The sequence below is a fragment of the Oryzias latipes genome, chromosome 7 (assembly GCF_002234675.1).
Source record: "Oryzias latipes chromosome 7, ASM223467v1".
Lineage (NCBI taxonomy): Eukaryota > Metazoa > Chordata > Actinopteri > Beloniformes > Adrianichthyidae > Oryzias > Oryzias latipes.
The window spans coordinates 1,146,311-1,159,997 of record NC_019865.2 but is presented as its reverse complement, the minus strand read 5'-3'; the positions used below and the strand labels follow the sequence as shown (position 1 = coordinate 1,159,997).

At 48.7% G+C, this 13,687-nt stretch overlaps 1 protein-coding gene across 1 annotated transcript in view; it reads left to right on the top strand.

Annotated features, from left to right (window-relative positions):
• Nucleotides 1-5,276, top strand: part of mtor (mechanistic target of rapamycin kinase) — a 62,172-nt gene extending 56,896 nt beyond the window's left edge. The window contains exons 47-58 of the mRNA XM_023956308.1: nucleotides 1,075-1,210; nucleotides 1,388-1,535; nucleotides 2,351-2,473; nucleotides 2,726-2,808; nucleotides 2,892-2,964; nucleotides 3,039-3,113; nucleotides 3,286-3,421; nucleotides 4,202-4,267; nucleotides 4,346-4,426; nucleotides 4,506-4,586; nucleotides 4,666-4,771; nucleotides 4,849-5,276. Of these exons, the coding sequence (XP_023812076.1) occupies nucleotides 1,075-1,210; nucleotides 1,388-1,535; nucleotides 2,351-2,473; nucleotides 2,726-2,808; nucleotides 2,892-2,964; nucleotides 3,039-3,113; nucleotides 3,286-3,421; nucleotides 4,202-4,267; nucleotides 4,346-4,426; nucleotides 4,506-4,586; nucleotides 4,666-4,771; nucleotides 4,849-4,864 (1,124 nt within the window). The 3' untranslated portion in view covers nucleotides 4,865-5,276. The remainder of the gene's footprint in view (nucleotides 1-1,074; nucleotides 1,211-1,387; nucleotides 1,536-2,350; nucleotides 2,474-2,725; nucleotides 2,809-2,891; nucleotides 2,965-3,038; nucleotides 3,114-3,285; nucleotides 3,422-4,201; nucleotides 4,268-4,345; nucleotides 4,427-4,505; nucleotides 4,587-4,665; nucleotides 4,772-4,848) is intronic.
• The last annotated feature ends 8,411 nt before the right edge of the window (nucleotides 5,277-13,687 follow it).

The following is a 13,687-nucleotide window of genomic DNA, read 5'->3' as shown; positions in this document are numbered from 1 at the left end:
CGCCGCCGTCCATGAGAGAGAGAGCTCAGGATGTTAGAATCTGTCCTTTATGGTCATTTCAGAAAAACATGTTTGTCACTGAAAACAGATGAAATTGTGGATCGACTTAATACTTCCAATGTTTGCAGGAAAACAAAGTACATTTCTCTTTAGACTGATTCTTGTAGAATTCTCCTAACATCACGCTTCAGCAGCAACAACTTCCTGTTGGAAAATGTGTCCTTCCTGTCATCTTGACGTGAAATAAAAGCCCCTGATCCTTTGATGTTAAAGGGACACACTTTAACTTTAACTGGAAGGAGCTGAATGAAAATGAAACTTAAAGGGTAAGAATTGGCCAAATAAAGAAAGAAATGATCAAAGCTGACCAGAAATAAAGTGAAAACGGTAACAATAACAACAAAGATATGTTTGGGAAAAATGCCAGAGCCGGGTATCGAACCGGTGGTCTCCTGCATTACAGCTCATCACACATAATTGATAAAATCCTGGAAGGAGCAGAAGTCATAGCTGGAAAAAGCTGAAAGAGCTGAACATTTGAATAGTTGAATGGTTGAAATAGATGAAAAACTGTAGGAGTTAAGCAGCAAAATATGGAGGAAGATACTAGAATAAAGACAGAGAAACAGGAAAACAATGATTGGTTGAATACTTTATAGCATCAACCAATGATTGTGACCACCTGATGGCGAAGCAGCCATGAAAGTCACTTTGTCTGTAAACCCGGCCTCAGAGCATCAGCCCCCCCTTTAATGCTTCACACGCTCTCAGGGCGTTTAAGCATCATTTTCCGTATTTCTGATCCTGATTAAAAAATGAGTAGAATAATTAATGAATTAACGTCATTATCAGCGGAGCCACAGAATCCTTTGTTTTTATCAGATAACTGAAGATTATACATGGGTTCATGGTTGTTATGGTTCCAGGTTTGTGTTTCCCAGGATTCATTGGGGCGCTCCTGCTCCAGAACTTAAAGTAACGAACCAAAGACTGTCAGATGTTTTTCTGACGCGGTTGTGATGCTCAAAGTCTGGATGTTATTCCCTGAGCGGTGCTTTCCTGCTTCGTCTGCAGGGAGCAATGGCCACGAGTTCATGTTCCTGCTGAAAGGCCACGAGGACCTGAGGCAGGATGAGAGAGTCATGCAGCTCTTCGGTTTGGTCAACACGCTGCTGGCCAACGACCCCGCCTCCCTACGCAAGAACCTCAGGTACGCATCAACCCGGATCAGAAGGATCGATGCAGAGTTCACTGCATTTGAAACTGGGAATTGTCAAATGCAACAAACATCTGTTTGTGTTTTTGGGATCAAATTGACAAAAACCCGTGCAGTGCATGCTGGGTACTTTATGATCTGGAATCTGTGTTGCTCTGCTGCATCCATCAGCATCCAGCGCTACGCCGTCATCCCTCTGTCCACCAACTCGGGCCTGATCGGCTGGGTTCCGCACTGCGACACCCTCCACGCCCTCATCAGAGACTACAGAGAGAAGAAGAAGATCCTGCTCAACATCGAGCACCGCATCATGCTCAGGGTGAGAGGAGGTCTGGACCCCCCCAGGAGGTCATGTTCGGACCCCCACCTCATCTCAGCAAACGGGACGACATCATATCAGTGAATAAAAGATTTAAGGATTTACAGACATGCAGCTTGAAAATAGGAAAAGAATTAGAAATGGCTGGAAGGGAAAAGGTTCTGTTCATGCAGTGAGAATGAAACATCCAAATCTAGAAACTTCACACAAGCTTTCAAAAGGGAAAAGTAAGCCCAAAAGCCTGTTGGACTGGATGTTTTACGGCCCGATATTAAACATTTCTAAGCAAATAGTTTGTATTATTTTAAATTATAACCCTAATTGTCGTTTATTTTGATTACAGTGACAAAAAACTAGTGTCATAAGTGGACATGATTCATTTTAGGGCAAAACTGTGAACAAAAGGAGAATCTTAGTTCAAGTTTGTCCATCTTAATAAATCCTCATCAAATCTAAACCCAGCACTTGTCTTTAGCACATAAATCTACATTTTTCTTTTCAAAACGACCCCAGTCTAAACTTTAAAATAACGTCCTTAAGATTAAACCACAAATGTTATGTTAAGAGTTTGGATCTAAAGGATTTGGAGTTGTTTTAACAAAAATGTCCTTCCAGCTCCAAATGAGACGAAACATTTCTCCATTTAGAGAAAAGCTTGGTCAGGTGTAGAGCAAAGAGAAGTTGGAACAACTTCAAACCTGCTAAAATATCTGGAATGTCTAAAACATGAGGAGTGAAGTCTTTGCAGAGGTCAGACTTTCAGGAGCCGCGCAGCATCAGGCCTCAGGAGCTGAAACGCTTTCTTTGTGCTCCAGATGGCGCCAGACTACGACCACCTGACCCTGATGGAGAAGGTGGAGGTGTTTGAGCATGCAGTGAACAACACCGCCGGAGACGACCTGGCCAAGCTGCTGTGGCTGAAGAGCCCCAGCTCCGAGGTTAGACGCCGCTCTGCATCGGTTTGCTTTTGTTGGTTGTCTTTCATGATGTGATTTAATCATTGAGTCATGAAACCGCTGAGAATTTGTCTGTTTTCTCACCTTTCTTCGTAATTTAGGAGAACTTTTTCAGTGAGAAGGTGTTTCTCCTTTCAAAGTAAATTAGGATTAATTTAGCAGCTCACAGATGAGACTTGTGATGTTGTTGGGCCTGGAAACCTGCGTTAGAAGAATCTCCTGCTCCTCCTGCAGGTGTGGTTCGACCGGAGGACCAACTACACCCGCTCCCTGGCCGTCATGTCCATGGTGGGCTACATCCTCGGCCTGGGCGACAGGTCTGCTGCTGCTGCTGCTGCTGGAAGCACTAAAGAGGAGGTTTGAGTCGTTATCACTAAGAAACGCGCGTCTCTCTCCTCAGGCATCCATCTAACTTGATGTTGGACCGGCTGAGCGGGAAAATCCTTCACATCGACTTTGGAGACTGCTTTGAAGTGAGCTTTCTTTCATCTTCTTTCCCTGCTTTCATGGTGGGACGGTTTCTCCAAACGTCTCCACTTTTTTAAAGGTGGCCATGACCAGAGAGAAGTTTCCAGAGAAGATCCCGTTCCGTCTGACCAGGATGCTGACCAACGCCATGGAGGTATGCGGCCGTTAAGCTCGGCCTTCTGTAAGGATCCAGTCTTGAAGCAGTGAAATAGTTTTCCTGTCTGGGGGAAGTTGCCTCTAAAAACTCTTTCCTTTCATCATAAATGGGTTACAGAAGCTCTTTGGTTGAGATTTGTGCTTTGAGAAGTTTCTGTGCTGTGCGTCAGGTGACGGGCCTGGATGGTAACTACCGGATCACCTGTCACACGGTGATGGAGGTGCTGCGGGAGCACAGGGACAGCGTCATGGCCGTGCTGGAGGCCTTTGTCTATGACCCCCTGCTCAACTGGAGGCTCATGGACAGTAAGTGAACCGGCAGACGAGCTATGATAGAGCGAGAACTTCACCTGAAATTATTTATTTCTCTTTAATAAATACACTGGTTGAAAAGAAAAAAAGTCACGCCCACATTAAGGCCACACCCATTTTGGCCACACCCACATTAGTCATACCCACTTTAGCCACTCCCACAATAGTAAATGGCGTATACTTATATAGCGCCTTTCTTCCTACAAGGACAAAGCGCTTTACAGTCACAGACCCATTCACCCAGTCACACACACATTCACACACACAGTCACACACTGGTGGTCGCTCCGCTGCCAAACACAGGCGCCCGCCTACCACCAGAGGCAAGGTGGGGTTCAGTGTCTTGCCCAAGGACACTTCGACTCATGGGCGTGCAAGGCGGGAATCGAACCTGCAACCTTACGATCATGGGACGACCGCCCTACCGCTGCACCACGGCCGCCCACAATAGTCACACACATATTAGCCACACCCACATTCCGTACTCTCACGTGAAAAAGGAGCACGAATAGAAGCAGGTTTGCAGCGTTTTAAGTCTCTTTCTGTTGGTTCATGTGAACTTTTTGGTATCCAAAGTGAGCTGAGGGATTTAAATCCCCCCAAAAAACAAAAATGAGTTCAGATTTTCTGCTGGAACCAAAACTGCTGCTGCCTTCAGGAAAAATCCAATCTTTTCTTGTAAAAGTAAAAACGCTGCTGTGGAAAAGTGCTGATTCAGAAGCAGAACGAAGGACAAACTCCTCTGACGTCTTCGTGTCGCTCTGTGCTTCACAGCCAGCACCAAAGGCACCAAGCGTTCCCGGACCAGGACCGACTCGTACACGGCAGGACAGTCAGTGGGTCAGTCTGCGGCTCAAAGCGCCTCCCTTTAAGGTCAAAGTCCTTCTGAGACGTGTGGCTCTTTGGTGTCGTTGACAGAAGCTCTGGAGGGAATCGACCTCGGAGAGACGACGCACAAGAAGGCCGGGACCACAGTTCCAGAGTCCATCCACTCCTTCAGTGAGAGACCTCCTCCGCTCCGTCTTTCTCTCCTTTGTTGGGATTTGCCTTTGATTCCAGCGTGTTTGTGCTCTTTAAGTCGGAGACGGTTTGGTGCAGCCCGAAGCTCTGAACAAGAAAGCCATTCAGATCATCAACAGAGTCCGGGACAAACTCACGGGTAAGTCCGGCGCCGCTCGGCCAGGCCTCTTCCAGGTTTGGCGCCTTCGGCTCATCTCCGCTTCTCCTGACGTCTGTAGGTCGAGACTTTTCTCACGACGAAACGCTGGATGTGCCGACGCAAGTGGAGCTCCTCATCAAGCAGGCCACGTCTCATGAAAACCTGTGCCAGTGCTACATCGGCTGGTCCGTTATCGCGCCGCCTCACCTGCACGCTTCTGCTCCGCCTTCCGCCTTGACCTGAGCTTTCTTCTCTCCTTTAGGTGCCCGTTTTGGTGAAGAATCGTCTCTTTTTGCCAGGATGACTCTGATATTGATTTTCTAGAAGGAGTGGGCGACTGGCGCAGTCGTCCTCTGGAAAAAGACACTTTTTCAGCGCCTTTCAAATCGATATCGAACCTCCTGAGGATCTGTTTCTATCCCACTTTCATCCTGTAAACTGAAGTCAGCGCTTTGAGCCAATCCCAGTTTTTTAATGTCTTATTTGGGTGCATAATGCTTTCTACGGCAGCCATATTGTAATAATTTAAAACATTTCATATTTTACGCACTTCTTTAAAAACAATCTAATGTATCTGTGCATCAACTAGACCCAGTCCACAGGCGTGGCCTAACTTTACCTGTAAAAAATGGATCAGAAATTCCTTTGATGTCTGGGCGTTTTTGTGCCATTAAACTATACAGAAGCTGCTGCTGTCGTGTTGCACGTTCTTCCACAGCAGTAAAAACCCACTAACGTCATCTGAGAGGCCTTTGTGGGAAAGGCTGTAGTTTTCTCCCGTAGGGGGCGCTCTGACCCCTAGTAAGACCCTCCTGCATCCTCTGAATCTGGCCTGAGGGGGAAGAGGCACTCAGCAGGCCGGAGATCATGACGCTGAACCAGATTCTACCCTCAAACATCCCGCACGTGCCTCAGATCCAGACGCTTTGCTGCGTCGGCAGCTGCTGCTCGGCCTGACGATGCTCAGGCAGCACCGGAACCCGCCGTCAGTCTGCCTCCTGCATTCTATTCCGCTACATTTCTATAGCCCAAAATCACAAAGCAGCTGTCCAAAAACAGTCAGTCATAAAATATGAATCCTAGCCTACGGCTAATCTAAACAGACAGACTCTGGACATCCCAGCCCTGAGACGCTCCTTCCATCTGTGTTTTCTGCTCTGCTTAGTTCCTCCTCTGAAGGTTAATTACTTATAGATAGTTAAGGATTCAGGATCAACAAAAAGCGGCGCATTGATCACCTCCCCGCTGTGCACACCTCTCCAATGTCACACTCTCTACGCCTGGTGATTATCTGTGGGCATCGATCGGTTCCTCCTCTGTTTTCTCTCATTTCTCAGCTTCCTCTGCTCCCAGAACCTCATTACCCAGAATCAGACTTCTGACGGCCGCCGTCTCTGGGCTTTGGTCTCTCCTCTCATCGGTTTGTAGTTTTTCTCTTTAGCTCCTCCGCTCTTGTGAGGCCGAGGACGTCAATAGCTCACATTAAACGAACTGCATTGATTGGAAAGTGGGATTAGGTCCTTACCACAGAGATGCTGTGGTAAGGAGGAGCTCGGCGTAGAGGATGGAGGCGCAGGAGGGCGTTTCACCGGCCTGTAAAGCAACACGAGGTGACCAATCAAAACACTGCTTCGAGTCTTTCGTCCTGTTTTTCATTTGTGTTTCTCCTCATCCTCACGTTCTCTCCGTCCACAGAGATCTCACGAAGGCCCCGTCTAACCTTCACAAACCACAAGTGTTCACGGAAAGTCGATGGTCAATAGACAGACACAAATAACAAAGTGTCGTCATGGAAACGAACAAACATCCCAAGGAAAAAATGATCACGTTTTATTTTCCCTCCATCACAGCAGCGACCTCTAGGAGTTGTGCTGCTAACGTGGAAGATTCTAAATCCTGCAGAACATAAGTCCACGTTGGAAAAGGTGCAGGCCTGAGGGGAGGGGGGCAGCAGGACAGCCTCCTTTACCTGTGAACAAGCCCCTCCCTCCTGTAAGCAGAGCAGCGTCCTTACAGACGTGTCTGAGATGTTCTGCTGCGACTTCTGTTTAATCTGCTGTTGATCTGAAACGGTGGATGACGGACGCAGATCTGACTAGAGGTTTTTTTGACAAGGCCACGCCACGGCGGACGCGGGGCCAGGCCACGGGGCCACGCCACGGCGGACGCGGGGCCACGCCACGGGGGACGCGGGGCCACGCCACGGGGGACGCGGGGCCACGCCACGGGGGACGCGGGGCCACGCCACGGGGGACGCGGGGCCACGCCACGGCGGACGCGGGGCCACGCCACGGCGGACGCGGGGCCACGCCACGGGGGACGCGGGGCCACGCCACGGGGGACGCGGGGCCACGGCGGACGCCACGGCGGACGCGGGGCCACGCCACGGGGGACGCGGGGCCACGCCACGGGGGACGCGGGGCCACGCCACGGGGGACGCGGGGCCACGCCACGGGGGACGCGGGGCCACGCCACGGCGGACGGGGGGCCACGCCACGGCGGACGCGGGGCCACGGCGGACGCGGGGCCACGCCACGGCGGACGGGGGGCCACGCCACGGCGGACGGGGGGCCACGCCACGGCGGACGGGGGGCCACGCCACGGCGGACGGGGGGCCACGCCACGGCGGACGCGGGGCCACGGCTCTGACTCTTTGAGTTTTGAGAACGAGGGGATTTCTGGTAGTATGTCTCTCTTCTATACTTTAGATCAGCAAATATAAAAACAAACACAGAAATGTGGAATAGAACCATCAACCAGTCATCATTATTCTAGATGGATGGAAAACTTTACGGGGAAATTCGGTGCTCTCCAGCAAAGAACAGACATGAAAACAACAGTCTGCAAAAAGAACAGTTTAATTTAAAAATAAATTCTAACAAATGAAAGAATTAAAAAGGTGACTGTGAGTCAGCCTCCCTACTGTCTGATCTAGAAGCCCTACAGCTACAGTGAAAGCTGCCGTTGACCTGTTGGTTTTGCTTGCTGGGACAATCAAACAGCCTGAGCATCATTCTGACATGAAGGGGAGAATAAAACGGCTCAGCTGGTTTCATTTGAACTTCACTCAGTTTCTCTAAGACCGGGCAAAATGGTGTTTTTGCTGTTTCTAGACTGTTCTTGTGGCTTTCCTCTGATGACGGAGAACATTCATAGAGAAAGTTCAGATCCAAACGTTTTTCTTTATTTGAGCATGTAGGATTGCAGAGGGGCTGTAGATCAATACAGACTATGAGTTTCTCCTTTTTTTATTTTTGGATGGTGGTGTGCCGCGGGATTCTTGTCAGGGTTAAAGTGTGCCGTGGTTCAAAAAAGGTAGAAAAACACAGTCCTAGAGTACGACATCGATTTTTGGATTTTGGCTAAAAACGGCGTCGTCATCGTAACTGAAATGGAAAGGCTTTGAAAACAGATCAGCAGAGGGTCGGAGTGGGACTGTGAAGGTTTAAAGTCAGTGCTTAATAAGATCTTTAGGATCTAACGGATGGGAGTCCAGCAGGAAGAGTGTGTGATGAGGACTGCCGAGTGGAAACCTTTCCAACGATGAAGAGCAAAACTCCAGGAAAAGATCATGCAAATGTTGGCATTTGCTCCCGGTGGCTTTGGCACAGAAACACGCCGCCTCTGCGGGATTATCTGCAGCCGGCATTCTTCATTCAGGCTGGTCTTCAGCGGAGCTTCTCTGTAATTGAAGCTGCTGACCTTTAGCTCAGTTGGACTTTATGGAGACTTCCTTCCTTTATTGTTTAACCGCTCAGCATCTTTTCAGATGGAGGCCAAAGCCTGTTTTCACAGCAGCTGGGGTGTTTTTGGAGAATGATCTAAGAACAGAGACTGTCATGATGAAGGCCCGCCGCCATTTTTTATGTTATAAAAAGAAAATCTTGAAATGTGAGACTTTTGAGACGGAGTGTTGGTTGATGACATCACAGTGGGGCTGCCTCTGAGTAAAGATCCTCACGTACGTCAAACTGTTTCAGAACAAGATGATCCACAATCCGAGCTGCCTTTGTCGATTAGCAGCCATGCTGCAAAGGCAGAGCGGTTGACCTCTGATCAGAAGATCGCAGGTTGGAATCCCGCCCTGCCGCCATGAGTCAAAGTGTCCTTTGAGGAGACTCTGGACCCCAGATTTCTGCGGTTGTTATAGGTTGGTGCCATCGGTGTGTTTATGGGTGAATGAGACCGTAGCTGTAAAGCCTCAAAGGAGGGTAGAAAGGTGGTATAGAGGTACGTTGTATAGAAGGACACACAAGTTTCTTCTCAAACTTGTTTTTTCATTTTCAGTGATAACCGTCAGTCCGACCCACAGGCTTGAACCTCCACCCTTCTCCTCTGCCTTTCCTGCTTTCATTCTGCTCCTTTCCTTCAGCTGACAGAATTTGATCCCAGTGGGGAATTTAGGCAAAATCCAGATCTCTGTCACTTCGGAAAAAGCGTAACATTTTTCCATGTTTTGGATCCTCCATGACGAGGCGTGTTTGGATGAATCTGCAGAGGATGGCTGCGTTTCATTCCCAGCCTCTGGGGAAGCGTCTCTGCGGTTTGCGTGGCGAAGCGTCCGTCCTGCAGCGTCCTGATTGGACGTAATCCTTCACACATGTGCTCCTCATCCTCCAGCCTAAGTGACTTGTTGACGGGGGTCTGTCCTCCAGCTGTCAGAGCACAGCATCTTCTTGTCTCCCAGCTCAGATTTACTCTGCCCCCCCAGGAAGGAGAGGGGGGGGCGGCTGTTACATCTCCTGTTATTATTTGCCATAAAAATCAGCTGAATGGCGGCCAACTCAGAGGTGCTATAAAAAGCAGCGAGGTGTGAGATGGCGTCTGCCCGGCATCAATCAGACACACAGGTGACACTCTGGGCCTCTCTGCTGGGGAGGGAAATTGATTCTCTCCCAGTGATTAGGGGGAGAAAAAAAGGAGGGTTCGGATGGGAAGGAGTGGGGGGGTTCTGAAGCTTGAAGGCGGCGTTTTCCAATCCCAACAGGAAGTCCAGCTTTTCCTCTAGTGACTGTAAATACCTGCACTCCTCCATCATGCAGGCAGGCGCCGCTCACGGGCGCCTGCTGCTGCAGGTGGTGTCACCTGTGCGGTCCGCCTCACCATCGGTGACCACACTGAGCTGCGGTTGAACCTGCACGGGTCACACAGGTGACCTGCGGGAAGCGTCAAGGCCGCCCAGCCGTTTGTCTGCAGGTTCTTAGTAGCAGAGCTGAGTGAGGACAGAAAACTGTCAGATAAAAACCACAGAAACACAAACGTCATCTTCCTTCATAGCAGCAGAACGGACCTTCACCTCCTGCTCCGCCTTTGTTCTCCACCTTCATCCAGCACGCATCACGCATAAGCTATGATTCACAGCGCTTTCATTAACCAGGATAGACCCCCCCCCCACCCCACCCGTGCCGCATAACTACATCTGACAGGAGCCTAATAAAGGAGGCAGGAGAAGATCCTTGCCACCTTCCAGTGGGCGTCTGGATGGAGCCGTCTTTATGTCTTTGGTTTTTCTTCACTGGTCTGCGTCCCACGGCGAGACGACTTCAATGCACAAACCCCCCAGTCAGAATGAGATCATGAGGGGAGGTGCCGGAAAGCAGCTGGATGTTTGGTTGGGGGTGTAATCCCGGCGGACGGCGGCCTCTCGGCTTTTCTGAGCAGATCTTGCGTCTCCTGAAGCGACGCGCCCATTATCTCAGGAAGGAGCTGGCGGAGCGTGAGGAGCGTCTTTCGCCTGACTGCCTTTCATTTTCAGAGCAGCAGTGTTACTTTTGTGTGGAAAGCAGATAGCAGAGCCGCAGTGCCCACAGTCTTTTATCAGCAGCTCCTCCAGCAATGTTCATCAGCCCATGAGACACCAAAAGGAGCGTCTCGCAGGATCAATTAGTCTCTTGAGGGAGTCGGAGCGCCGGAGACAAAAGCCACGGCCATGTTGGCGTCACGGCGAGGTGATGGAGTGTCAGCGTCTTCCTTCCAGACCATTAACGTGACAAGCGGGGGCTCGTCCGGGTAAGGAGGACCTGACAGCAGAGAGGAGCTTCTTCTGCCTTTCTACAGACTTCACCTTTGTGAATTTCTAGTCAAATTACCCCCATTATCCCCAACAGGATGCCCCTCAACCCCCCCAACATAACTGGGTAACTTTCTTTTACAGTGCAGTACTTACAGTGTACTTAAGTGGTATTTACGTACACACAGTTACAATCAGCTAAATTCTGGTGATGGAGGAGACACAAAACCAGAGTCTCTGACACCAAACTTCCTGCATTTTAATTTTTATTGTGCTCAGAGATGATTTAAAGAGAACTTAAAATATTAAAAGAAACATTTAAGAGAAATATTAAAGGACTGATCATTTAAATACAAAGTTAATGAAAGTTACCGTACGTTTAAACTAACAGAGCAGATGGAAACGTTTGAACACAAACCAGCCAAATGCAGGTGAGAACAGGTGGATCTTTAACCGGGTTTTGAATGAACCGAGTCCCAAGTCCCTCCTGAACTACTAAGAAATGATATAATGTGTGAAGATCTAGTGCTCTGGATTTTAAAACACATCTCACACTACTGATAGCTGCTTTGTTTTTATTTTCCAGCAAATAGGACAATTTTCCAAAGCAAAATTAACAAATATGAACATTTTACAACAACTTTATGATTCCACTGAGGATGGAAAAAAAATAAATTCTGAGACTTTTTTTCTAATAACCGCAATGCATTGTGGTCTATACATGCCGATCTAGGAAGTATTGAGACTTCTGGGAATTTTCTAGGGGACTGGGTTTTGGAATTGTAGATTGGGACAGTACTAGTAAAATGGGGAACGTCCTATTTAGTGCACCAAGTAGTGAGTAGGGAAGGAACAGCAGATCTAGGACTCTCCAGATCTGTGCAGCATAGAAGCTGAACACAGCTCCGTGTTTGGTTGGGACTCCAGGAACTGACAAAAGGCCGGCTGGTACATCCCGGGTCAGGAGGTCAAGCATGTATTTTGGTGCTAAACCATTCAAAGTTTAAGAAGCAGCAACAGAACTCGTCTGTCCTCTGGCAGACAGCAGAAAGACCTCAGACCTGGACTGATGTGGTTCTACTTTTTGGTCCTTGGGAGAACCCGGAGTTCTGAATCATCCTGTAAAGATGAACCCATTAGCTTTCTCCTGTTTAGACTGAAGCATCAACAGGGGGAGACTGTGAGCATGTGGGGGCCGTCTGACCGGGGGCTCGTCCGGGTCGTGTCGCAGACATCCGGCTGCCGTGCATCTCCCTGCTCCATCAGTACTCGGCGCCACGCTGAGATGACTCTGTTGAGGTTTCGTCCTTGAAGCGCGGCTGATGGGAGCAGACAGAGCGGATGGAAACGGCGTTCCCCACGTCACTCCACCTTTCGTCCTCTCACTCTCGCCAGCGCCGTGGGCAGGAAGTGATTGTGAGCTGGAAAAACGGCCATAAAAGCAGAAAGAAGCGCCTCTGCTCGCCGAGGTGAACACGCCGCGCAGAATTAACCACTTGCAGGATTTGTCCTTCGCCTCCACCAATTTCCTCAATCGTGAGCGAGTGTGTGACAGCCATGAAGCTTCCCCGCGCGGCACGTGGAGGACATCCCAAACAACGCTCAGCCCTTTGTTTGTCCTCCGGCGGGAAAATGAAAACCAAGCAGAAGAAATCTGGAACGACTCAGTGGTCAAACAGTGTGAGGGACAAATACGCCGCATCCAAACCGTTTTATCGCCTCCACATCCAACATTTCTGTTTTTAAAGCAGACGGGGAAATGTCTACAGCATTCCCACTGCTGGATCTACAGACACGACGCCAACATGTCCGTGTGGAGTCTGCAGACGGGAATCTGTGGTTCAGAGCTTCATTCAGCTTCACAGATACGGCACACCAGCTGCTTCACCTCCAACAAGAGTTTTGGTTTTTATTCCAAGAAATGTGAATAAAAACAAAAATCGTTAAAGGAGGAGATCAGGAGAACTTTCCCTGCTGGTGTCTGGATGTTCTCTCACTCATCCGGGCTGATCCCTTGAAGTCCATTAATAAAAAAATGCCTTGAATAGTAAACGATTGATTTACCCAAATGAGAAAAGGGGATTTTAGGAAACGAGGGAGTTTTAGCGGCAGCACAGAGACATTCAGCTTCCTGTGAGAAGAGGAAGTGAGTTTGGATGTTCTCCTCTTCATGAGGAGCTTTTCTCCACAGTCTGAAAACATGATTTGCAAACCCATCAGTGATTCTAAAGTGTGCTGTAGGTGCGAGTGTGTGGTTATGTAGCCAGCGACCCGTCCAGGGTGAACCGCGCCTTCAGCAGACGGCAGAACAGCTTCGGCAGCCCCCGTGACCCCAAAAGGGTTCAGGGACGGGTGGCGGTCTGTTTCCTTCCAGCCCCTGAGGTGACCACCAGGTTCCCCTGCTGCCTCCATGGAAATCATTTTCATTCAGTGAAACAAATGGGTGGTGGTGTGGGGGGGTTGGACCAACAGGAGGGGTTTTTTCTCCTCGTTTACCTCAGAAATGACTTTTCTATGAAGCGGAAAATATAGAGAACAACAGTTGAGAAAAGAAATTGAACAAATAGAAATGTAGTTTGATTTAAAGAGAACATGTATGGTTAACGCTTTCTTTTACAATACAGTACTTACAGTGTACTTAAGTGGTATTTACATGGTACTTATTGTGTAACTACTGGGTACCTTCAGGGTGTTTCCATGGTACTTTGATGGGAATTACTGGGTACTTTTTTTCTACTCTGTACTTATATGGTACTTATCGTGTAACTACTGGACTTACAGGGCGTTTACATAGTACTTTTTATGGGACTTGCATGGTACTTGCTGTGTATTTATGTGGTACTATTTGGTTCATACTTATGTGGTACATACTGGGCATTTATAATATACTTACTGGGTATTTACATTTTGTGCAAAGGTGTCTTTTGTGGTACTTACCACACGTAAGAACAAGGTAAGTACAAATAAAGTACCTTGACCTTTAGGTCTGCACTCACATGTTTCATAGTATTTACCATGAATTTACCACAGAAACTACCCCTTAAGTACACTGAAACTGGACTGTAAAAGAAAGTCAGTCCATTTACATGGA